At 41.5% G+C, this 25,575-nt stretch overlaps 2 protein-coding genes and 1 long non-coding RNA gene across 8 annotated transcripts in view; 2 read left to right on the forward strand and 1 right to left on the reverse strand.

Annotated features, from left to right (window-relative positions):
* Window positions 1–1,285, forward strand: part of GSPT1 (G1 to S phase transition 1) — a 29,400-nt gene extending 28,115 nt beyond the window's left edge. For all 4 annotated transcript variants that reach the window (XM_081560366.1, XM_081560363.1, XM_081560364.1 and 1 more), the window contains exon 15: window positions 792–1,285. In XM_081560366.1, coding sequence (XP_081416492.1) covers window positions 792–844 — 53 coding nt within the window. In that variant the 3' untranslated portion in view covers window positions 845–1,285. The remainder of the gene's footprint in view (window positions 1–791) is intronic.
* Window positions 1–13,639, reverse strand: LOC145533289 (uncharacterized). Of its 2 annotated transcripts, none has more exons than XR_014073977.1 (4): window positions 13,131–13,639; window positions 11,626–11,720; window positions 10,972–11,173; window positions 1–321 (listed from the first exon to the last, which is right to left on the reverse strand). It is a non-coding gene; the product is annotated as an uncharacterized LOC145533289 (long non-coding RNA). The 2 variants fall into 2 exon arrangements; XR_014073978.1 differs by having other exon boundaries at window positions 12,703–13,158.
* Window positions 13,257–25,575, forward strand: RSL1D1 (ribosomal L1 domain containing 1). 2 transcript variants are annotated; one of them, XM_081560368.1, is made up of 9 exons: window positions 13,257–13,414; window positions 16,092–16,231; window positions 18,306–18,444; window positions 19,298–19,446; window positions 19,535–19,636; window positions 21,716–21,809; window positions 21,898–22,023; window positions 22,916–23,188; window positions 24,948–25,575. In XM_081560368.1, the coding sequence occupies exons 1-9, from the start codon at window positions 13,316–13,318 to the stop codon at window positions 25,272–25,274; spliced, it is 1,449 nt and encodes a 482-aa protein (XP_081416494.1). In that variant the 5' UTR covers window positions 13,257–13,315; the 3' UTR covers window positions 25,275–25,575. The 2 variants fall into 2 exon arrangements, with proteins under 2 accessions (XP_081416494.1, XP_081416495.1); XM_081560369.1 differs by having other exon boundaries at window positions 21,901–22,023.

Here is a 25,575-nt window from a genome sequence, read left to right on the forward strand (position 1 = left end):
TTTTTAACAGCTTTTATGGGAGAAGGCAATGGCACCCCACTCCAGTACTCTTGCCTGGAAAATCCCATGGACAGAAGAGCCTGGTAGGCTGCAGTCCATGGGGTCGCGAAGAGTCAGACACGACTGAGCGACTTCACTTTCACTTTTCACTTTCATGCATTGGAGAAGGAAATGGCAACCCACTCCAGTGTTCTTGCCTGGAGAATCCCAGGGACAGCGGAGCCTGGTGGGCTTCCGTCTATGGGGTCGCACAGAGTCGGACACGACTGAAGCGACGCAGCAGCAGCAGCATTGAGATAATTTATATACCGTGAAACTGACCTGTTTGGAGTATATAGTTCAATAAATTAGTATGTTCAGAGTTGTACATTCATCACTACATCCTAATTTTATAACATTTATAACATCTGAAAAAGGAACCCAAATACCTGTTTACAAAGTTACCACCTATTATTCTATCTCTAACCGTTTGTAGGCAATGATATGTCTGCTTTTTCTCTGCCTACCTTTTTTGGACATGACTTATAAATAGAATCATATAGTTTGTGGCCTTTAGTGTGCAGTTTATTTCACTCAGCATGTTTTTGACGTTCAACCATGCTGTGATATGTATATAATTCATTCCTTTTTATTGCCAAATAATAATTCCACTGAATGTATATATCTACACTTTACTTTTCAGCATAGGTTTTAATTAGTAATTTACATTGTAAAATAATGATAAAGTTTTAATATCTAACATAGCCTTGCTGTTAACTACTGAAAAGGTTTCTTAAAAATTTCATTTCTAGGTAAGACCATTGCAATTGGAAAAGTTCTGAAACTGGTTCCAGAGAAAGACTAAGCATTTTCTTGATGACCCTGCACAATACTGTGAGGAAAATTGACTGCAAAAGCCTACTTCACACCGCCTTCTCTTATTTTCTGCCCATTGACAAACCTCTCCCCATACTTTGCAAAGACAAAATTCACAGCAAAAGTCCACATTATGTCAGCTTTCTCATATTGAGAGCTCTGCTATGCCACTGTTGAATTTTTCCCAAGATTTTTTTCTTCCCCTCTCAAACTCTGCTTCCTTGGACAGATTTGGCAATAGCTTTGTAAGTGATGTGGACATAATCGCCTACAATAATGAAAAACCTACCAGGAATTTTTTTATTTTTCATTTCCCCTTAGGCATACCTAGTCTTTTTTTCCCCCAGGCAGATCATTCTGAGTGTGCGAGTGTGTGTGCACATGTTACAAAGACAACTACCATGTTAATAAAATATTCAATTTGAAACCCTTTTCGGTATTTGAATTGCTTTTGAATACTGTTTTTTATCTGGATGTAACACTGTTGCATTAGCTTTTTAACTTTACCAAGTAATCAAGTACATTTTATTACTTGGACTTTTCTAAACTCTTTCCCTCTCCACTACTTAAATGAGGCGCTTACAAACCATGTTCAAGTTTGTATTAAAAGAAAGAGTTAGATGGACCCCTTCTTTTGATGGTTAATGCATACATATAATATCTTTATGCAACTATGACACTGCTTTATTAGGTCTCTCAGTTATTTCCTGCCAATTGATATTTTAACATGGTTTCTTAAAGTAAGTGGTTTTAAAACACAGGAGCAGCATACTGTAGTTTTTATAAGTATAAAGCATAATGAAATTGTACCCCTACAAAAAATTCCATTAACTTGTTAAATTAGTGAAATTTACAATAAAGACAGCATGTTGAGACCTGGCAAAAATGCCTCCTTTAGTATTTATAAGAGCTGCATGCAACTAGTATGAAAACCGTATCAATTGCAAGTGCCGGTTCCACATTTGCTCAGTTTATTTATTGTTTATGTCAGTAATTTTAAAGGCTGGATGACCCTTGCTGGTTAAAGCTAGATCTCATCCAGTAACTAAATGAACACATATTTAGAACCATCAGAATCTGCGCAGACTAAAGTTAACAATGACAAGTAGAATCAAGCACAGTATATTTTTCTCAATTATTCAAAATTGTCTTAAATATATGCTGAAATTTGCTAAATTATGATTTGGATGGACCAGAGTGCAGCACTGTGGTGGTTTTTAGATGGAATCCTGACCTTCTGCTACAACTGTCATGATTTTGAAATTTTTAATGAGAATAAATGGGAAATGAAAGGGATACTTTCAGGGATTCTTTCTGGGTTTATTGGAAGCCCCCCCCCCTTGATTTTTGAGTGTTGCCATTTATGGAAGACTTAGCCTCTTTTAGATTGGCTTAATCTCTAAATAAGATACTTTGTAATTGTGTTTCTAATAACATGTCCCTTCCCTGTAATCTTCCACCTCAGAAAAGAAAAGCCTCCTCTATTTCCAGCCACAAAACATAAAAATTAAATCTAATCATGTTTTCATAACTGTAAAATTCCCATTCATTTCACGAATGAGGCTACATCTTACAGACAGAGCACAGTTACTGTCCTGCAGTTTCCTATAACTATACTCATGGCTATTAAAGTTGCATGAAATTTAAGTTATACTATGTTTGCAAATCTGGGCTTTTAGTTTTCTAGAATATGTGGGAGCTTTAATCAGTACATTATAACTTCTTATACTTCCAAGTTAATAAGAACAAAATACTAGCAATTGCTTGGATTTTAATGAATCTTTAAAAGCCCAAGAGTCACTGAAATTACTTCCATTTTTAAATTAAACACATTTTTTAAAAAATTTATGTTTGCTAATGAAACAGTTACACTTTTAGAATATTATGTGCATGTTGCCAAGACTCAAAATGACTTAGATATCAACTGTGAAGGGCCTACCTCTAAAAAAATATAGAGAATAAATATGAAATAAAACTTTCGATGGATTCTTGCACATTTATGCAAGTAAGATTATTTAGAAGAAACCTCATTGTTAAATTAACCAACACCATACATTTTTGTGGGCTTTGAAGTTCTGTGGGAAGAATGCTTACTTGATGCATTTTAAAATCTTCATTACGCTGCCTGGTTACTTGGACAGGCAGATGTGTCTGAAGTGAACTAGCAGTGTGGGGAGATGCTGGACCTATGAAAAGCAATATCAATTCCTATGCTGTCATTTTGTCTTCTGCAAGTGCAAGTGTGTTTATATTGTTGACAATGCAAAAACAGGGTAATTGGCTACAGACTTAGGATATTACAGACCTAAACATTTTCTTTTCTGTCTTTAGCATAGATATGTTAGAATCACAATTTTCTTTGCATCTTTTTACATTAATGATGTTCTTTATACAGCTTTCATGCTAGATTATTTAACCATAGTTTTTTAAATTAATAAACTTAAAGATAATTGAAATAAACATTAAATAATTGCCATTTTTAAACCTTTATTTCTTACTATGGGAGAAGGGGAAATATGTTTCTTATTTTTAATTTGCAAACATAATTCATCCAGTGAAAATCTATGTAAAATCAAACTAAAAGAGATGGACTGAGTATATAATGCTATAAAATTCAGTGACAAGTAGTAAGGTATTCTTGAATAATTAAGCCCATGTATATTTGTTTTGAATTGAGTCTTGAAATATGTGATAATTGAATGTAAAAACTTTGTGAATTGTAGAAGAATACAGATTATTCACTGTAACAAGAGGTAGTTCATACTTGTCTGATAGTTACATAAACTACAAGAACTACTTTTACAAAATAGGATGGACTTTGAATGTGATGCAGTTGACAGATACTGGCATCCTCAGCTGAAGTGCTACAGATATTGGGGGTCATACGTTCAACCAGCTGCAGTTTTGCAACCCAAGAAAAAGGTGAACTTATGCTCAAAAACTGCTTTCATGATGAACTTTTGAAAAAAAAAAATCAAGAAAACTCCCTGGCAATCTTCAGAAACACTAGTTGTGACTGTAATTACTCCGTGGTCTTTGATGGCTGTTCCACCTGACAGCACTCTAGCACCTTTCCTCATTGGTGTGGACTTCTTATGGACTGCTGCTTCATGGATGACAGCTTCATTGGTTTGGGTAGGAAAGTTTTTATTACAGCTCTTAACATCAAGCAACTTTCAGCTTTGTGAAAATGCTGGTAACAGCACTATAACTCTGATTGTAGAATGATAACTCTGATTGTTCAGTGTTGGCCTATCTTATCAGAATAAACTGTGCCATTAATCCTCTCACAGACATACATACATAAGGTAGATAGCAATCAACAGAATTTAGGGGACGATTTTCTGTCTCCAAATAACATGGCTTATATTTCCTCCAGCTGATTTTTCCCATGATTGTAGCAGATGTCATCTAACATGTTTATGATCTTGTTTCTTTCCTCTAGAGATCTTGCCATGGCAGCAACTTAAGTAAATAAATGTACTTACACGTGCACAACTCAAAGACTAGTAGGTTTAAATTTAGCAGTCAGTTGGTTTTATTAGATTTCATAGTAAATGGAATAGGAAGTGTTTTTATTTCCCTGTAGTTCAGTGGATTCCATTTGAACCAATGTACTGCCAAATTTCAGATAGGGTAAATTTGGTTCTACTTATGATGGTTTTGGCTCTAGGATATTCTTAATTTTCAATATCCTAGGACATAACTGAGTCTTCCTTCAGTAAATACACTTTTCACATACCTCTAATCCTATGCTTCCTTGAAACAGTAATGTGCTAGCTGAGTTGTTTATTAAGAAGTGTTTTAAGGGCATGGAGGTGTGGGAACATTGGAGTGTTCTCCAAAATAAAGGAGAAGCAGAAAGGCACCATGTCTGATTAGGCAGAAAATCAGGCAGGATTTAAGTGACCCTCAGAATGGTGGTAGTCTTTTCTGCCTTGTCACACATGCCACTGTGCCCTTTACTATGTACTGTGGAAACCTCAGGTTTGTGGACAGCAAAGGTAGGATGACGTTGTGCTTCCCGAGGCTCCCCTCTGCCAGGCACATTAGCTTAGTGCTTGTCAGCCCAAGTCCCCGCTACCTCCTTGCCTGCTGCCCGGGAAGAGTGTTTGTGCTGGAGCTGGAGCTCCTGCACACCTCAGGCAACCAGACCACCCACATGCGTTAGGTGAAACTGATGTCTGAGCCCAGGTCTGCATTTTAAGGACTTAACATTTGGCACACATCTTAGTTAACTAGTTTCTTCTCTTTATTCTAGAAGAAATGTGGATCTCTCTCAGGCCAGGATTTATTGACTAGTTTTCACTAGGTGGCAGGTTAATACCTAGCTCTCCTTTTTTAAAAAACAGAATTGAAGGGAACTGATTAGGTTTGCTGGGTTTTTAACCTATTTCCAAAGCATGGCAGAATGCTCTAGGTAGGAATTATGGGAATCCAAGGTAAAGAAACCTTTTTCTTATGATTTGTAGCTACCTACTGTGCCTGACTTGGTGCCTGTGTGAGGATTAAGCCCTTAGTCTGCTCTTGCAATTATTCAAATGACTGAAGTTAAAAAAAATTGCTTTTGTAATAACAATAAAAATTGTCATCTTCCCTTTTGAAGGACTTGTCCGTTTGTTTATAATTACTGTATTGTGTCATACTCTGAGTGTATCTGTTTTCTTTACAGTTCTCAATGTCATGTTCAGGCGTCAGATGACACACAGGCACTGTACAGCAGTGTGTGCAAGGCTAACAATAGAGTATTTTTGATACTTCATGGCCCATGGAACCAGTGTCAGATACAAAAGTTGTATCAACGCATCTTAAAACAGACAAATAGCATTAGTACCTTGGATGTTTTAGCTTTGTAGTGGAGAATTTTATCTCCCAGTCTAGAATAAATGATGACCAAATTACAATTAGATTTTAAGTTTTCTGAATTTTAAAAGAACCAAGATTTGATGCTAGCATGAAGATTTTGAAGTCGTATAAGGTCATGGCATCTTTTTGTGGTTCTTTGTATTTAATTTGTATTTAATTTGTCCTCTAAACTCAACATTGGTCTTAAAAGTGAAATAAACAAGAATAAGCAGTAAAAGAAGTTGTAATTTCATGATTTATATGAACCTAATTTGCATGTCTAAGGCATTTTCACCAAAAGTTCTATGAGTTTAGTGAAGAGCGAGGCTACTGATAATTTCTACTAGTACAGTAGTTTAGCTAGAGCAGGCATAATGGAAGAAACATGTTGAAACTGCTTTGCACTCTTGTTTGTGACTGTCTAGGTTGAGACTTCACTCTTCTGAATTGAGCAGTACAGTCAGTCCTCCTGAAGAACTTTGTGTTTGCTAATAAATCACACAAATTGTTATACTTCAAACAAAAACTATCTCCATCGCCATCTTTGCTATTTTCCTGGCAAATACACTTAGTTTTAGAATAAAAGAAAGAAAATTTGAAAGATTAGAGTCTGAAGAGTAATTACTGTTTATAAAGAAGGTCCAGCAGACAGAATGTGTACACAAAGGAGAATTTTTTTTTTTTTTTTATTAAGATAAAACTTGCATACAGAGAGGCCTGGCGTGCTGCAATTCATGGGGTCGCAAAGAGTCGGACACGACTGAGTGACTGAACTGAACTGCATACAGAGAAATGCACAATGAATTATCTGGTGTATACAATTATGTTAACACCCCATCAACATCTAGAACATTTTCATCACTACAGAAAGTTTCTTTCTGCCTCTTTCAATCCATCCCTTCCTCCTGCCAAGGCAATCACTACTCTGCCATAGATTAGTTTTGCCTGTTTTTGAACTCCAGGTAAATGGAATCATGTTGTGCACCCAGTTGTCTTTTTTCTGGGGGTTTCAGAGATTAATTAAACCACCTGTTTTATCACTAGTTTATTCTCTTTACTGCTGGGTAATTTGTTTGAATTATCATTAGAAATGCAAATGAGTGAATAAGCCAGGGAGAAAAGCTTCACATCTCCTTCCTTAATCTGCTTTTATAAAGCTGTTACCAAACAGACCAAAGGTGGTGAAATAACTTGAGCTTCCCTCCCAATCTATCAGTCTTGAGTGCCTGCTTCACTCTGTTCCCTTTGATGTGCCCTGTCAGTTATAACACTAGATTGTCCCAGGACTTCCCTGTTGGCCCAGTGGCTAAGACTCTGCACCCAAGGCAGAGGGCCTGGGTTTGATCCCTGGTCAGGGAACCAGAACCCACGCAGAAAACTAAGACTCCGTGCAGCCAAATAAATACTAAGAGAAAAAAATACTAGATTGTCCCTATAAGACTTTCATGTTGTTAGAACCAAGTTCATCTGACTTGTACCTCTACTGATTAACTCTTTAAATCTCAGGGCTAAGTCTTTGTTTTCTTTTTTGGTAGATTTTATTAAATTACATGTATGAATAACTTTTAGAAGTTCTTCTATTGATCCCTTATTGATGACCTATCATAATACTTCAAAGAGGCTACTGAAAGTGAAAGTTATTCAGTTGTGTCCAAATCTTTGCGACCCCATGGACTGGAATTCTCCAGGCAAGAATACTGGAGTGGGTAGCCTTTCTCTTCTCCAGGGGATCTTCCCAACCCAGGGATTGAACTGGGGTCTCCTGCATTGCAGGTGGACTCTACCAACTGAGCTATCAGGGAAGCCTAAATATTGAGGCTATTGAAAACCTTCCTAATTTATGTAAAGATGCACTTTGACTATCAATAACATTTACCAGTTACATACTGTTATGGTTAAATGAACACAGTCCTCCAAGAAGTTGTCAGCTGCTTATGTTCAATAATATAAGATGATCGATGGTGTTGAAAGGCGCCCTCCCCAACTTTTTTAAGCCTAGAAATCACTTCTAAGAATAGTCTTGATGACATTTCTCAGGGAATATAATTCCTCTAAATTAAGGCTGATAGGATTAAAAAGTTGTCTTCCTAAATAGTGTACAAGGAGGCGTTGGTGTCTTTTGTGAGACAGAGTTAAATGGGGTACTCAAGGCCCCCACATAGCTGTACAGATACAAGGAGAGAGCTAAACAGGAATAGCAAACAGGTTAATAGTTTCCCTACTGAAATTTTCTCTGGTTTCACTGTTTTCCTGCTTCTCATTCCCTAGGGCCTTCATTCCCTAAAAATTTTTTTTTTTTAAATCAGAATCTAGTAATTTCTTGACTTATCAACCTCTTCTTCCCTCCTTGAGTTTAGGTACACTGCCTCCCTTCTTTCAGACCCTAAGATGCACATTTCACTTTCCAATCCTTTTAATAATGATTATTTTCAGCAAAGGGCTAACCCTGTCCTATTACAGTATGTGCCAGGTACTATGTACATATATACATTATCTCATTCAATTCTCTTAACAATTCCAATGGAGAACTAGTTTCCTCTTACACATTTAAAAAAATAAAAAAATTGAGGCTTGGAAGATTAGCTGACTTATCCAAAGCTAAATAACTACTATATTACTGAGTTAGGATCCAGACTCAGATCTTTCTGACCAAAAAGACCATATTCTTCCTATTTCCCTTATGCCACAGTCTATACTGTTAGCAACACTGTTTCACCTTATGCCTAGATCAATATTTCCTAGCAGATTTCAATACCAGGATGGATCTTGAGGACACTGACAGAACATTTTAAAAATTGCTTTTACATAACCCAGACATAGATATTTAACTATATAGCTTGTTTTGCCATTTGTACTAATAATTATCCTAACTCTGCAGGGCTATCTAGATTTACTAGTTGATTCTAGCAAATGTTTATTTTCAAGTAACTAGAATTTGAGCTCCATTATTAAATTTGTTATTAAACTTTACCATCCAACAACTTCATACATTCTTTGCAGGTAGTTGCATTATGATTTATTAAATCCTTTATACGATCATATACTACTTTGCATATAGTTGATGCCATTTTGTTAATAAGCAGGCAGATTTTGCAACTACTAAAAAAATTTCAAGAATAAAGAGAAACCTCTTTTTGTATCTTCAGGGAAACAATAGTATTCAGTGAGACCTGGGTACTCAAAATGTTGACTGACTCTTACTTAATATATGGTTACTAGAAAAGAAATACTACAAAACTTAGTAATTGTTCCATTGGAAATGTACATGCTAATTACTTTGATTTCTTCACCAAGATGTTAATGTATTAATTTTTAAAAAGCAATTTGTATATATGGTTCAAGATACTTACTACTTTTCCTTTAACTCAGTCACCACTAATAGAAATGCCTTTATTATTCCTTTACAAGTACAATTTTCATTTTGGCTGGCAATTATCATGTTTAATTCATTTAAAAGTGGATAAAGGATAGATGGGCATAAATGTAATTAAGTAGGTGGAGTCTGGATAGAGTTTACAGAGTATTAATCTTGTGTGTGTTCAATAGTAACTTGAGTTTAAAAGTTTTAAAAAGAAGAGGTAGAACTGACATCAGTTTAAGAAAAATTTAAGTTATTTCATTTATGAATGAAATATTTACCCTCAGGTATTGAGTGAAATTTTATAGAATAATATGGATTAGTTTTTCAGGTTAGTTCTTTTAAAAGACTAATCGATAAGAGTAAAACATTTTCCAGCATAAATCCCAAAGTTAAATAACATACTGTGGCAACTATGTCTATACAGAAACAAATGAAGTACAATTCACATTTAAAACTAGTGCTTACTAATGGCTAATTCAGGTCTTAATAAATAGCAGGCATGGATATTTAGGAAGGGATAAAATTCCTCGAGAAATTTCACTGAACATGAGAATGGTTTCAAATACAACAGAGCAAAAAGAATGAGGATTTTTAAAAAATTATTTGAATTAAAAGGTCATTGATGACTTTGGAGAGAATAGTAATAGTGTGATTGAAATGAAGGAGTTAGGAGAAAGCTGAAAGCACTTTACAGCACTTGACTACAAAGACAAAAAAAGGCAGGGGAAAAAAATAGCATGGCATTATTTCTTAAGAACACACATGAAGCACAAAGACAGCTAGTGGAGAAAAGGAAAATGAAGACAATGGAATAGGAGGAAAATTAAAAGAGTAAAGCCTTCAGAAGGTAAGAAGGGATTCACAGATTCAGTGTCCACTCACTACATGCCATGCAGACCCTGTGTGTACACCAAGTAAACTTGACCTCCAGTTCTGGTCTCAAAGGACTCCATCTAGTGCATAGAGGAAACAAACTAATCATCAGTCACTATCACACAAGGGTGAAAACACCAAATTTAGAGAACTCTTCTTACTAATGCTATCCTTTCAGTTTGTAAGTAATCTGAGTTCATGTGGCAGCTTATAAAAATTACAGCATTGATCACACCCTGCCTCGTAGGTCTTACTTTGCCCTGTTGCCCTGTTAAGTTGTAAACTCCCTGGTGGTAAGCACATACATGAGTTGCGACCTATGGATTGAAAGTGAATAGGTTAAGACCACAGATGTTCAATCTGTGGAGAAATAAAAAATGCTAACTAGTAATTCAACAGATGCTATAGAGGTTGACATAGCATTTATATCTATATAAATCTATATTTAAATATATAATTGTGTCCAACCTTTTGTGACCCCATGGACTGTAGCCCGCCATGCTCCTCTGTCCATAGGATTTCCCAGGCAAGAACACTGGAGTGGGTTGCCATTTCCTTCTCCAGGGGATCTTCCTGACCCAAGGATTGAACCCGTGTTTCCTGCATTGCAGGCAGACTCTTTACTGACTGAGTCACCAGGGAAGACAGAAAGGTAGATAAGCAAGTGCTATTATATACATTATCATTGATAGTAAGGAGAATTGGCAATACAAAGAATTCCCTGGGACACAAAAATATTTTCACTTCCTTCATCTGTCTTAATAGTAAACAAAAGTTTAAAATATACCAATGTTCCATTTTTTCCTCTCTCACTTGTATCTCTCATAATCCTTTCACTGAAATTGTTTTCTATAAGGTCACCATGACTTAACTGCCCAACAAATGGCTTTTCAGAAGTTCTTCAGTATTTATGGTACTAACACATGCTCACTTCTCCATTCCTAAGCACCCTCTTGGTTTTCTTTTACATCCTAAACTATTTCTCGATTTTATAGGCTCTTTTTCCTCCTGTCTCCTAATTGAGGGTTTCTCCATACCTCTATTCTGACTCTCTGCTGCTTCTTTTGGCAATCTCGTGTATTTCCAGTTTCGTTTTTTCTTTTCAGCCTTGCTGTGCAGCCTGTGGGACCTTAGTTCTCCCTGCAGTGGAAGGTTGGAGTCTTAACCATGGGACCGCCAGGGAAGATGGTTGCCTGAGTAGTCTCAGGACTTCTCAGAGCTTCACCCAGAGTGAGTAATCTGAACAACAGAAAGAGGGAGGGGAAAAGAACACTTAAGGTTGAACCTATAGTCTTTTTATAATCTAATCTCCAAAGTGACATTCCCTCACTTCTGCTCTATTCTATTTATTAAAAGCAAATCACTAAGTTGAGCCCTTATTCAAGGGACAGGGGAATGAAACTCCATCACTTAAAGCTTCAGTGAATTTGTGGGCATATGACTCTTTCTTTTAACCACGACAATACCACAGAAAGATCAATTTTCCTAAAGTCTAATTCATTACTAATTCCTCTTCTTTCCTGACACCAGTTCAAAAATCTTGTATCCGTATGGTTTCTCCAAAATATAAAACTTCAGCTTGATAATAAATTCCTTAACCTACCCACTCTAGCCTCATCTCCTTTTTCTCCCCTCTGCGCATCCCTACTCCAAGCCACTTACTACTTCCAAACACCACCATCCTCTTTTACCTGAATTCATGCTGTTCCCTTGGCCTGAAAGTCTGGTTCTTGACTTGAACTCAGGTGACACAACATGTGGCAGCCTCAATGCTCTTTTCAGAATACTAGGAGACACAGTACATGAAGCCTAAAGTAACAGCTCATTATCGTGTTAAAATGGAATTCTAAATGGAATTCCAGATTCTAAAACAGGCAAGTGGGAATCGGTGGCAAAGGTCGAGAACATTTTTCCTACAAGTTTTTGGTTAAAGAAAAAACGAGACATAATACTGTAAATTAACTGTATTTCAATATTTTTTTTTTAAAAAGACAAAGTCAGTACTACAGATCAGCAGAACTCTCCTTTTTCCAGCTTTGGCAACAGGAAAGGAGCATTTCCTTGAAAGCAACTGACATGGAAAGCATCCTACTCCCATCCTTTCACATAAAAATTTTCAAAGCTTTTTTTTTTTAAGAGACATTTGATTTACAATATAGTGTTAGTTTCAGGTGTACAACACAGTGATTCAGCTAATTTCTTTATCAGTAAATCTTTGCTGCTTATCTATTTTATGTACAGTAGTTTGTACTTAATCTTTTTAATTAAACTTTTTATTTTGTATTGGAGTATAGCCAATTAACAATGTTATGACAGTTTCAGGTGGACAGCAGATGGACTCAGCCATACATATACATGTATCTGTAGCTCTTTGCAAAACAAGCCATCCTGAATATCCATCAAAAAGCTCCTTAAAAAACTCTAGTTTACCTCCGTGGTGAAAGGCCATATGGCTGTAAAAACAAAAAAAAAGAGGCAAAGCCTTAAGTACTGATTTGGACAACCTCTGAGATACCTTAAGAGAAACGGGCAACGTACAGAACGATGGGTATAGAGCCTACTATTTGTCTTAAAAAAGAAAAAAAACTAAATTGAAGCCCAACCATCCATTAAGAGAAGTAAGTATAAGTATTTCCTAAACATACGTGGAACATCCCCGGAAAGCTCCAGGAGAAACAGGCAGCCAGTGGTCACCTGTGGGGCCGCGGGGAGGGAGAGGGGCCTTCTCCCGTTCTCCAGCCTGCGCCGTTACCTGCACTTGCTCTTACCTTCCTCCTCCGTGAAACTCGAAGCTCAGGAGACCGGCCCCGGCTCACCGTTCGGGCCCCACCCCGCTTAACAACTCGCCCGGTGTTTCCCGTGCACGGAACCGTCACCAGCCGGCGGGGAAGGGCCTGTGGCTGGGCAGCGGCGGGGGTTCGCCCCAGGTCACCCGGCAGGTAGGTGGTGGGGCCGGATTCCCCACGCCCCGCGCCTCCTGCTCCAAAGTCGGGGTCCACCCAGAGCGGGTGGCCCCACCGGGTGGGCGGACTGGCTTCCCTTTTCGCTTCAAAGCGCTCGCCCGCTTTCGTGGAAGAGTGAGAGCCAGGCGTTGCCAGGCTGCTCCCCGCGCCTCACAGACACCGGGAGCTGAAGAAACTTCACAGGCATCTATGCCCCTCGTCGTAGCGACTCAGATCGCACACGGAAAACCTACCTCAGTTTGCTCAAGCCCGCCAATCCCTGACGCCGCGACGCCGAAGCGTTCGACCCCGCGCTCCCGGAAGTGACGCGAGCGTCCGTTCCCGCCTCCCAGCTTCCGGCTACGGGAGTGGGTCCGCGCGTGCTCACGGAGAGCCAGCTCCCGAGTCGGCACGCGAGTCTCCACGCGGTGAAGGCGACATGGAGGCTTCGGCTTCTACCCCGCCGTCAACCTCAACCGCGACTTCCGCTTCGACTCCAGAGACCCCTGCCGGCCCGGAGCAGCTGGACGAAGAGCAGGTGAGTGGCCCCTGGGCGGGGAGTTTGGAAGCGGGGCGGCTGAGGCCTTGTGAGTCGCTGATTCCGAGGGCGGGCTCCGCGCCGGTGTGAACGCCTTCTGGGCTTAGGGTCGCTCGTTCGCGGTGTTCTCCGTTGTCCCGCTGCCTTAAACAGCCGACTAGACGCCCGCCTCCTTCTGCCCTGCGGCCTGGCTCTCTTGAGTTGATTTTTTTTTTTTTAATGGCCGCTCCGCGCGGCTTCCGTGGTTCTAGTTCCCCGACTAGGAATGAAACCCGTGCCATCTGCAGTGTGAGCTCAGAGTCCTAACCGCCGGACCGCCAGGCTAGTCCCTTATCTTGAATAGGATTTCAGGTATACCTTGGGGCCTTGGAGTGAGGCCCACCTGGCTCTTGCTTCCCTGCCGTTTGCCTTTTTTTGCTTTTGTTTCTTCCAATTCATAACCTCTCAGTTGATTGCAAATAATTAGCGCAGAACAAAGAGTAGCCTCCAAGGAGAAGTCCTGGGAGGAGGCGTCGCAGCACAAGAAGCAGTCTGGCAGCTGGTCTCTTAACAAGCCCAAGAGGGAAGCAGGCTCCTGCTGAAACAAGGCCTCCGGCAGTATCCGTCTGGAACAGCTCTCAGCAGCGTGGAGACGGGTCCTCCAGCGAGGAGACTTCACGTCTCTGGGCTCCGGGGTCTCTTTTTGAGGAGTGGTGGTAAAGAACCCACCTGCCAATGCAGGAGACATAAGAGACGCAGGGTTTGATCCCTGGGTGGGGAAGATCCCCTGGAGAAGGAACTAGCAACCCACTCCAGTGTTCTTTCCTGGAGAATCTCATGGACAGAGGAGCCTGGTGGGTCCATGGGGTTCCACAGAGTCAGACACCACTGAAGAGACTTAGCACACACAGTTATTACAGGGGAGTGGGTCATGGCTCTATCAGTTGCTCCTTCTATTCCACACACATTGCCCATCAAATTTCTCATCTAAAGTAACACTCTCAGTTTATCACTCTGAGACACTTGCAGTCTTACAGCAGGTTTTTAAAAAATATTTATTTGACAGATCCGGGTCTTAGTGGCCTCATGTGGAAACTCTTGATTGCTGCATGTGGGATCTAGCCACCTAACCAGGGTTGGAACCCAGGCCCCTGCACTGGAAGCACAGAGTCTTAGCCACTAGACCACCAGGGAAATTGCTAGCAGATGTTTTAAAACAACTGATACAGAAGTTCATGCTGGCCACTGTGACTCCATTTTGAACTGCCTCACAGAGTTTTTGTTGTTGTTCCATCGCTAAGTTGTGTCCAACCAGAGCATGACAGGCTCCCCTGTCCTTCACTATCTCCTGAAGTTTGCTGCAGTTTATGTCCATTGAGTCAGTCCAACCATCTCATCCTCTGCCACCCCCTTCTCCAAGTTTAACATTACTTAAATATTTTGTTTCTCACAAGATGAGTAGGTATCAGAACACAAAAAGAATCTCCTTATAACAGCAGTACAGTGGGGCAAGAGGAAAGGGAATGTCTCTAAAACAGGCCCAAATTATATCTTGAAAACCACACGACTGGTTTGATTCCTTCTGGGTATTCTAAGGGAATTCTTTTCTAAGGTCCTACCAAGTTTTCCCTTTCAGTTCAGTCGCTCAGTCGTGTCCGACTCTTTGCGACCCAGGGACTGCAGCACACCAGGCCTTCCTGTCCATCACCAGCTCCCAGAGTATACTCAAACTCATGTCCATTGAGTCGGTGATGCCATCCAACCATCTCATCCTCTGTCGTCCCCTTCTCCTCCTGCCTTCAATCTTTCCCAGCATCAGGGTCTTTTTCCATGAGTCAGTTCTTGACATCAGGTGGCCAAAGTATTGGAGTTTCAGCTTCAGCATCAGTCCTTCCAGTGAATATTCAGGACTGATTTCCTCTAGGATGGACTGGTTTTCCCTTTAACATTCTGCAAATTAGGCTTTGTTAGAAATAAAGCTGTTAATTAGAAAGCTTTATTTTTTATTTTTATCGGAGTATAGTTGTTTTACAATGTTGTATTAGTTTCTGCTGTACAGCTAGATGAATAAGCTGTACGTCACTTTCACTTTTCCCTTTCCTGCATTGGAGAAGGAAATGGCAACCCACTCCAGAATCTTGCCTGGAGAATCCCAGGGACGGCGGAGCCTGGTGGGCTGCCATCTATGGGGTCGCACAGAGTCAGACACGACTGAAGTGACTTAGCAGCAGCAGCAGCATACACATACCCCATGTCGTTTGGCCAAGTAGCTTGATCCTTGGTAACTTCCTTGGATTTAAAAATGGGCTCTGCTCTCCAGGATCAGAGAAGGTGATGCAAAGCAAGGAGGCCGGCACATAATAAGCACTCAGAAAATGTGAGATGCAGATGTATTGCGCCTTTATGGGGTTTGCTACCTTCATTATTGTGTGCAGGGGAAGCATGCTCCCACTTGATGTTTTGTTTTGGCCATGCGTGGACCTGTGCCTCCTGCAGTGGAAACTCAAGAGTCTTAGCCACTGGACTTCAGTTGGCTGCATTCCTCTGATTACAAATTGCACAATCTTGATGCATATGGTTTTGGAGGTTACCTGCGAAAATAGAAATTGAGCAGGGGCAAATTCCGGGGAGGGGCTAGATTTTGAATTTTGCTAAATTCGATTGAAATTTGACTTACTTGTGTATCTTCACGTTGCAGGTTAAGAAGGCAGTGGAGGCTCTGTTGGCACATTCCAGATCCAGGAAAAATGCGAATGGATTACTTCTGAATGAGAATGAAAATTTCTTTTTAATGGTGGTGTTATGGAAAATTCCAAGTAAAGAACTGAGGGTCAGATTGTAAGTTCTTGTTTTCTACTTTTGCTGGTCTTAACTGCTTGGCTGTTTCGTGGAACTTTAACAACTGTCAACTTAGTTTTTGGTGGAAACTTTGCAAACTCAAAATATCTGATTTGAAAACCATTGGATTTAAACAAGCCTAAATTTTTAAAAATTCCATCAGTTTTCTGAACGGTTGATGGATGATTTGACCTAACCCAAACTCAGTTCTGTTGAATCTGAAAACCTGGTTTTTGAGAGGACAAAGGTTAGAATAAATGAAGCAGCTTTTGTATTTTCATAGAATCTGTTCTCTTTCCTTGTCAAACTAGTTCCAGGCTAAAATTACTGAAGTGCTAAACTCATTCCTATATACAGAGAATGAGTTTTTCCTATTAAAAATTTGACAGTGAATTCATTACAGAAAAGAAACCCATGAAGATTACACATTCGTATTGCCAGAACTCTTAGGTCAAAGTTGCCAGACTTAGCAAATAAAGGAGAAGGCAATGGCAAGCCACTCCAGTACTCTTGCCTAGAAAATCCCATGAACCGAGGAGTCTGGTAGGCTGCAGTCCATGGGGTCGCTATAAGTCGGACACGACTGAGCAACTTCACTTTCACTTTTCACTTTCACGCATTGGAGAGGGAAATGACAACCCACTCCAGTGTTCTTGCCTGGAGAATCCCAGGGACGGGGGAGCCTGGTGGGCTGCTGTCTGTGGGGTCGCACAGAGTCGGACACGACTGAAGTGACTTAGCAGCAGCAGTAGCAGCAGCAAATAAAAATACAGGGGAATTTTTTTGTTAGTGTAAGTAGGTCCCATGTAGTGTGGGGGCATAATTATACTTAAAACATGGTTCAGGTTTAACTGAGTGTCCTGTATTCTTTCTGGTAACCTGCCTGTCTGGAATCCTTCATTTCCAAAGCTAGCTCTGTTATAGAAACCAGGATGTGGGATAGCTCTTCTTTCCCCCATAAGGGTGGAGGATGGAGGTTAAGAGTAGCTACAATTGGAGATGTTATCCCCAGATGTCCAGTGGTTAGGGCTACACCTTCTAATGCAGGAGGGTGCAAGTTCGATCCCTGATTGGGAAGCTGGGATCCCTCATGCCTCCTGGCCAAAACCAAAAAACAGAAACACTGTAACAAAGTCAATGAAGACATCTAAAAATAATGTTTTTTTAAAAGAATGGTTATATATTGGGAAGACCCCTTTAACCCTCAGACTCTCTTAACTCATCCCCATGAAAGGCCCTAGCCATGTTTTAGTTACTACTTTGCGTATCTGGGTGTGTTCTTTCTTTATTCCACACTTTTGCCCTCACATTCTCCAGGTTATTTTCCCAGCCGCTCACCTCTTGGTGATTTCTGCCACTTGCCATCTCATGGTCCAAGTCCTGCCCCTGTGGCTTGCTCTCCTCTTAAACTAAGGAAATGTTTCCTCAGGACACATAGACCTAGCACCTGAGCTAAGCCTTTTTTTCCCTTTTTGAGACTCAACATAATGCATGTTTGCTGGTCCCTTAGGTTTGCTCTGTTTTCTGTTTCAGCTCTTAAGAGTTATGATTATGGAGCCCAGAGGTTTCTGCAAGGTAGCGTTCTGAACCAGAACTGCCCTGATGAAACTGGATTATTCTAGCACTTCATAGTACATGTGTATATATAGCAAACATATAAAATAATGATCAGACTTCCCCAGTGGGCCAGTCGTTAGGATTCCACCTTCCAAAGCAGGAGGCACAGGTTTGAACCCTGCAAGGAGCTAAAATGCCATGTGTGTTGTGGCCAAATAATAGTTACATTTGTACTATTTTGAGTGTCCTTGATATATTTTAACTCTTAATGGCGTGCCAAATGTTAATGGTATTTCAGTCTGTGGATATTTGTGGTGATTTAGTATTTGAGTCTTAACTTTTCTGTACCATTGAAAACTGTGTGTATGTGTGTGCTGTGCTCAGTAGCTTATTTGTTTAAAAAACATGAATAAAGTTTATTGAAGTGACTGGATTTACTGTGTATTCTGTGGAATATAAACATATATATGATCAGTTATAATGCTTTATTCCTTGGTCTGTCTCATGTATTTTGCAGGTCTTTGCCTCATGGTATTCGATCAGATTTAGCAGATGTTTGTTTATTTACCAAAGATGAACCCAATTTAACCTCTGAACAGACAGAACGTTTTTATAAGAAGCTTCTAAACAAGCATGGGATCAAAACCATTTCTCAGGTAGGGAGCAGGTTAATAGTTTCAAGACAACTAAAGATTGGATTCAGTTGAGGTGACAAGAGGGTCTTCCCTGGTGTTCTGGTGGTTAAGATCCTGTGCTTCCACTGCAGGGGGCCTGGGTTCGAGCCCTGGTCAGGGAGCTAAGATCCCTCATGCCTTTTGGCTCCCCCTCCCCCCAAAAAAAGATTTCAGTTGAAGAGACAAATAATACATTACCTAGTACATGTTCCTCTCCTGGGAATTTAATTTTTAACTTAATTTTCCCTTTTTAATTCTCATTGGCTTTGGGTAGGGCATACTCAACTCGACCTTGTAATGAATGAGCTGTTGAGGTTTGTTGGCCTAAGAGCTCTACATGTGCATCAGTGATGTTTCTGTCTTGAAGATTTTACAGAAGGTTGCTCTGTTAAATTGCTCCTTTCTCCTTTAGGGTGTCCTGGGTTTGCCTCTGGCTCGACACTTAGCTGACGGTCCACTCATTCCTCTGTGTCCCCAGCATTCAGCCTAGTGCCTGTGCTGTTTTAGGCACATTCGTGTCCACTCAGCTGTGACTCCAAGGCATTTTAAAATCTAAACACAAATTGTCCCCATTTCTTCTTCTTGTCCAGGTTCTTAGTTTTTTTGTGTTTTTATACTTTCTCTTTTTTTCTCCTCTGCTTTCTTTCTCCTTTTTCTTTTTTATCGAAGTATAGTTGGTTTACAATATCATTTTGTATCTGTTGATCCCAAACTCCTAATTTGTTCCTCCCCCTCCCCCTCCCCTTTGGTAACCATAAGTTTGTTTGTTGTATCACTGAGTCTGTTTCTATTTTGTATATTAATTCACGTTTTTACATTTTCTTAAATTTTCTAGATTATCCCCCTCCGAACTTTAAAAAAGGAATATAAAGCCTATGAAGCCAAGCTCCGCCTCTTGGGTAGTTTTGACTTCTTCATAACAGATGCCAGAATCAGGCGGCTCTTGCCCTCACATCTGGGGAGGCATTTCTACAATAGAAAGAAGTAAGTTTCTCAGCAGTGACTGGACTTGAGTAACGTGATGTTTACGGCTGTGTGTGTGCTGCAGTAAAGAGCCATTGTGTTGTTCTAGGGTTCCAGTATCTGTAAACCTTCAGTCCAAGACTTTATCTAGAGAGATCAACGACTGCATTGGGGGGACGGTCTTAAACATCTCTAAGAGTGGTTCTTGCAGGTAGGTAAAAGGCATGAAGGTGGGCCTCTGTTTAATTTTATCTTTAGTAATGGTGTTATTTGGGTTGCAAAGACTCGAACACGACTCAGTGACTAAATGACAACAGTGGTGGCTGTATAAACATTTATAAGATGGTGTTAATGAAATCAGATTCTTCAGTTAAAACTAAAATTCATTACTTTGAAGTATTCAGTTCTCTAGAACGGTGGTGCTCCCTAGAACTTTCCACAGTGCTGGAGACGGTCTGTGGCTGTGCAGTCTCACAGGAGGACGACCCATACGTGGCTGCTGAGCTCGTGATGGGGCTGCTGCAGCTGAGGAACCGAATGTCCAACTTCACTTGTTCTTAGCTGAATTTAAAAAGGCACGTCTGCTGACTTTTACTGTATTGGACAGGGTACCTCCGGATGTCCAGGGAAACAGGAGAGTAAGACCGATGCTTAGGGAACGTTAGTAGTTCTGGGCTTCTGTGTTGACCAGCATCATTTATCCTTTAAAGTCAAGGCCCACTTCAGTCTTGCTTTAACTTCTTGAGAAGTGAGTTAGTTCCTCATCCCCCATTTCACCAGCCCGTCTTATATCTCGGCATGGTCTCATGGAGCTTCTCTTTCCTGGAATGCTGAGCTGGGTGGAATCCCCACACCCACCAAAGACCTTTTAGGGCCGTGACTGCATCCCAGCCTTTAGATGGACAGATAGCGGCTCAGCCTTTTTCTTTTTTTTTTTTAATTAGACTGAGAAGCAGGTTGAGTTTGAGTCCCTGAAGGGAAGGTTAAGTTTGAGTTATGTGAAGAAACATAAGTCAACATCATTTCATAAAATACGTAATCTGATGACTGGGACGTCTGTGGTGTGGGGCTGGGCGGCTGCCAGTAGGGCAGGGCTGTAGAGCCTTTCCACCCAGAGATACCCCGGAAGCCCATGTGGACCCAGTGGTCCCATCCATAACAAAACAGGATGTCTTGACTCTGCTCACCAGTGAGGCCAGCCCTCAACAGTGTCTCCGGGCAGGTTAGAGCAGGGCGTGGCGGGGGAGATGGGTGGACTCTGGTGTCATCTTCTGCCTGCAGGTGGGAACTCTCCTACTTGGATGAGTTAAGGAACTAAGTAGAGTTGATAGTCAGGCCTGGACCCCCCACTCTATATATTATAGGCTGACATAAAATTAGTGGTTTGTGGGAATCAATTAGCTTGAGGGTCAGAGGCCTGGTTCAGGGTGTGCTTGCAGGTCAGTGCCAGTGGGCACACAGAATGGGCAAGCCCCTTGTTTGGTTTGAGGGAGGTGGGATCACCAGCCCATGTCACCCTCATTCTGCAGATACCCCACCAACAGCCAGCCTGCCTGTCAGCTCCGCTGGTAGGGAAAGTGGGAGCTGGCAGGACCAGGGGACCTGGTGGCTGAGCTGTGGGCACTTCACTTCTCTCCACTGGCCCGTGGGTGCCCTCTGCTTCAACTGAGGAGATAGTTTTGCTCTCGGCCAGAAGATGCTATTCCACGAGCAACTGATGCTGCGTCAGGGCAGTGGGGCTATAAAGATAGCAAGTGGTCCTTCTGGGAGTGGATCCTTTCCAGAACAGCCACTATTCGGAGTTATCACCCTCAGCAAAGCTTGAGGGCTGGCTCGGGGACCTGTGTTCTCCAGAATGCAGGTAGAATTCCCTGTGGCCCTCCCCACTGACCCTCCCAGCCTCACACAATTATGTGCCAACTCCTCAGTCATTTCTTGTTTTGATGGCAGGGGTATAGTTACTTCACAAAGTTGTGTACTTTCTGCTGTACAGTGAAGTGAATCAGCCATACATATACACATACCCCCTCCCTCCTGCATTTCCCTCCCATCTAGGTCACCAGAGAGCAGCAGCTAATCACCTCTTGATATTTCAGGAGGAGGGTATTTCTTCTAGAACAGGAAAGATGATCATCTTCTCTTAAAATAAATGGCGGACCTGAAGATCTTAATGTTTCGACCCTAAAAAAAAATGTTTGGCTTGTGTACTTCTATTTCTCATATACCAGTCTATGCTTTATTTTGAGAAACAAGTTACATTTTCACATCTCTGTGTCGGATGCTTTTTCAGCACTATCCGCATCGGTCACACGGGGATGCCGATTCAGCACATCGTTGAAAATGTCGTTGCCGTTGCGAAAAGTCTCTCGCAGAAACTGCCGGAGGTACGGTCTCGCAGATGTCTCGCAGTCAGTCCTTCATGTAAAAGAAGCAAAACCCGCACAGTTGACGTCGCTCTTCTCTCTGTTTCAGAAGTGGGAGAGCGTGAAGCTCTTGTTTGTGAAGACTGAGCGGTCAGTTTCCCTGCCTGTCTTCTCTTCCTTTGTCAGCAGTCAAGGTGAAGCCAAGGGACTCCGCGTACGAGACCTGTTGAAAAAGGTTAGTAGAAGTTCATATCCTGGACAGGCTTCATCATGTCTGTAAGCACAGCCCAAGAAGAGAGAACAAAGGTTCAGAAGAGCCTGCAAGAGAGGCTGAGGAAGAGGAAACCCAAAATCTAGGCTGTTGAGTACTTGGTTATTCGTGGGCAAAATGTAAGACTGCTTGAAGCTGATATGCCTCTTGGTTCTGGTTTGTGGGTTTTAAGTACTGCTGGTACTATTATAAAAAGTGGCAGGAGAGAAAGTGGAACCTTTTGTTATTGGTTGGACCAGTCTCCTAGTTGATTCAGTGTTTCTCCACCCATGTTCATCCATGTGTCCAATGAGTGGTTTTTTTGTTTGTTTGTTTTCGTGCCTGAACAACAATGTCCTGTATATAAGTTAAACTACACACATCCTCCCATATGCTTTAAATCATCTTTAGGTTGTAATACTGAATGCAGTGTGAATGCTATGTAAAGAGTTGCCAGAGTGCAGCATATTTAAGTTTTGCTCTTTTGAACTTTGGGGATCCCCCCCCCAAATATTTTTGATTCACATCTGGTTGAGTCTGTAGATATGGAACCCTGCATATATGGAAAACCAGCTATTTCACAACACATACTGTACAGTTCTGAATTATTTGTAACTCAACTTATAGATGAAATTGACTTCCACACAGCCGGTGACTACAAGCTTCACATACCCAGATTCTGGATAGAATTTACCACATAAAATGCATCTTTGGCTGTGGCTTTGAGACAAAGTGGAGTTGGGTTTCAGGTGGTAGCAGTGGGGCTCGTTTGCTTGGATCTTGTGCAGGTCTAGGCCCTTTCAGGAGCTGATGAAAGACCTGACTGTACGCGCTAAGAAGATTCCACCCTTAAAATTATGCTTGGTTCTTTTTGGAGGTATCAAAGAAAAGCCGAAAGAAGAAAGAAAGAGCTCTTAAAAGGCAGCAGGAGAAGAAAGAAAAGAAGCTTCTGAAGCAGGCTGGAAAGGCCAAACCTGCCCCAACGACAGATGCAGCAGCCCCCAAAACTGGGGGTGTTCCAGCCCAGGACCCTGCACCCCAGAAGAAGACCAATGGGTTGAGCGCCCTGCCTAAAGCACAAGACGATTCTGAAGATGAAATCCCGTTGCTGGTGCCGTTGAAGGAAACTCCAGCTGCAGGAAGCACCAAGGTATTTTCATTAATATTGGTGCCCATTGTGGAGGGGTTCTGGGGCCCCCCGTGTGCTGGCAGGCACTGCTGAGGGACAGGAAGTGCTACACCTGGGAGGCATCACTTGTAGAAATTTGTGAAGTAAGGGATGAAAAATACTAGGGTGAGCCCCAGGAACCCCTGACTGACTCTGCCCCCCTCCTTAAATATTAGAGTGACATGTAGTCAGCCAAGGCTTTCTTCATGTACCTTGGAATCAAGGGAGACTCAGCCATATTAATAATGCTAATAATTCAACCATGTTGCCTGTGGTTTTGAAGAGCAGGTTCAGTTTCCGAAGGTGAGTCCTCAGTCACCACATAATTTGTCTCAAAAAACTTACCTGAGGGGAAACTTGGGTGCTGTGTCCTGCCTCTGACACCTTTTCAAACACTTGGCCCTGTGTGGCTCTTAATGGAAGTCTGACTTCATGGGTTTCAGAGGAGGTGGTATAAAGGAACTGAGTTTTTTTATTTTGGGGTGCTTTGTTTTCACTCGGAGTATCCATCCAGTGATCAGGGAGAGACCTCAGAGGGGAGCAGTGGGTCCTTTTTAAGAGATTGGAGGGTGGCCCTCACCATCTGTCTGTGAGACTCACAGCCTCTCTGGGCGTAGCCCGTCAGGGTTGTCCCACGGCTGTCCCTGCACTTTACCTATTATGTATATTTTCGTAACAGTGATCCTTAAAATCTTCAACAGAATTATAATTTTCCTGTGTTAGTGAAAGTATTCCTTTTAAAGTATCCCCAAAGTGCTATTGAGATTTTTTTAATATACTTGAAATTAATGTTGATGATCAGTGTGTTTACTGTAAACAGTATAATTGTTTCTAGAAGAAGTAAGCTGTATTTGTTTTAATGTGACTGGAAGGTGATATGCTGGAGATTAAAGAGGGGAAAGCATCACTGCCTGGGTGATACAATTCAAGAGTATTCAAGTGTCGGCAGGTCCCTGGAGGTCCAGTGGTTGGACTTGGTGCTTTCACTGCCGTAGTCCCGGGTTCGATGCCTGGTCAGGGAACTAAGATCCCACAAGCTGTGCAGCATGGTTGGAAAAAGAGTGTAGAAGTGTGTGTGCCTTTTGAACCACCTAGGAAATTTGGGGAAAGATACAAAAGTTTCATCATATTTTTAATGTTTTTCAGAATTTCCGTCTGTTGTTTTATATTGTCAGAAACAAAGTCCTGTTGGTGGTTTTGTCTATATTGTCTCTCTGTGTGGGACACAATCCATCGCTTGAATGTTGTCCTTGGATCATCTAGGGTGCTTGGAAAATCCAGGAGTCCCAGCCTGGAGTACGGTCCCTCCTTTTTTCTAACAGGCCCCATAGTTGGTTTTCACTGGGTTACCAGCCAACCAACCTGATTTTCAGCAGGGTAACCCACTGCCCTAACCCACATATAGGGAATTTACTCCTGGGGGTGAAGAAGAGTCAGGATGGTCACAGGTCTCTCTGCTGTGCTCCCAGCATGTGCTTCCCAGAGCCCTTAGCCCCAGCCTTAGGAAAAGATGGTTTTCCTCTGATTGGACCAAGAAGATACTAGGGTCCTTTATACAGTCATTAATAATGAAATGCAGCTGCCTTTCAAAATATTTGCAGGGCAGAAGGAAAAAGCCATTCCTTACTCTTTGTGCTACAGTGTGCCTTTTACGGGTTCTCTAAATTTTAAGAACAGAAGCTCTTTGGGTTACATTGTCAGTAGTCTGGCCCATATTCACCCACCTTTTTCTTTTTCTTAGATACAAAAAGCTGCCACAGGAAAGAAGTCTCCGAAAAAGAGTCCTGGTCCCAACACAGCTCGTGGAAAGAAGAGAAAGGCCTCCCCAGCCCTGGAGACCCCAATAGCTGTGGAGTCTAAGACCCCAGGGAAAGGCCCAGGGAAGAAGGCCAGAGTCAAAGAAGAGGTGGAGAAAGAAAGAAACACTTCACTGGGGAAAAAAGACCCAAGACAGACTCCCAAAAAGCCAGAGGCCAAGTTCTTCACCACTGCTAGTAAATCTGCGAAAAAAGCCCCCCGTACCCTGACACAGCGGCCCAAAAAACCCAAAGTACCCCAGTCAACCTAAAATCAGAGACTCAACCAGCAGGAAATTCAGCTATCTGAAGAGCTTGTAAAAAAAATACCTGGGTTCTGACTCTGACCCCTGCTGCAACCTCAGAGTGAGGCCTACCTAGACTTCATTATATTTTGTAATACCTCCACAAGTAATTCTGATACATATTCATGGGTGTATAAGAACCAGTAGTTGGAAGTAAGTCCATTTATTTTGTTGTTCTTCTGTGTATTTGCTAGTATAATAGAGGGAAAATACAGTGCTTCTCCATGGTTGTGTTTTTTATTATTAAAGTGTCACATTTGTTTCATGA

Source organism: Giraffa tippelskirchi, chromosome 13 (genome assembly GCF_054371585.1).
Source record: "Giraffa tippelskirchi isolate mGirTip1 chromosome 13, T2T-mGirTip1v1.2.pri, whole genome shotgun sequence".
Lineage (NCBI taxonomy): Eukaryota > Metazoa > Chordata > Mammalia > Artiodactyla > Giraffidae > Giraffa > Giraffa tippelskirchi.

What these genes read in the sequence shown, in the direction of transcription:
- RSL1D1 (XM_081560368.1), top strand. Translation starts at nt 13,316, where the DNA reads ATGGAGGCTTCGGCTTCTACCCCGCCGTCAACCTCAACCGCGACTTCC. An exon ending in GGATCAAAACCATTTCTCAG is followed by an intron (nt 18,445 to 19,297) that starts GTAGGGAGCAGG and finishes TAAATTTTCTAG; the next exon opens with ATTATCCCCCTCCGAACTTT. An exon ending in CAGCTGCAGGAAGCACCAAG is followed by an intron (nt 23,189 to 24,947) that starts GTATTTTCATTA and finishes TCTTTTTCTTAG; the next exon opens with ATACAAAAAGCTGCCACAGG.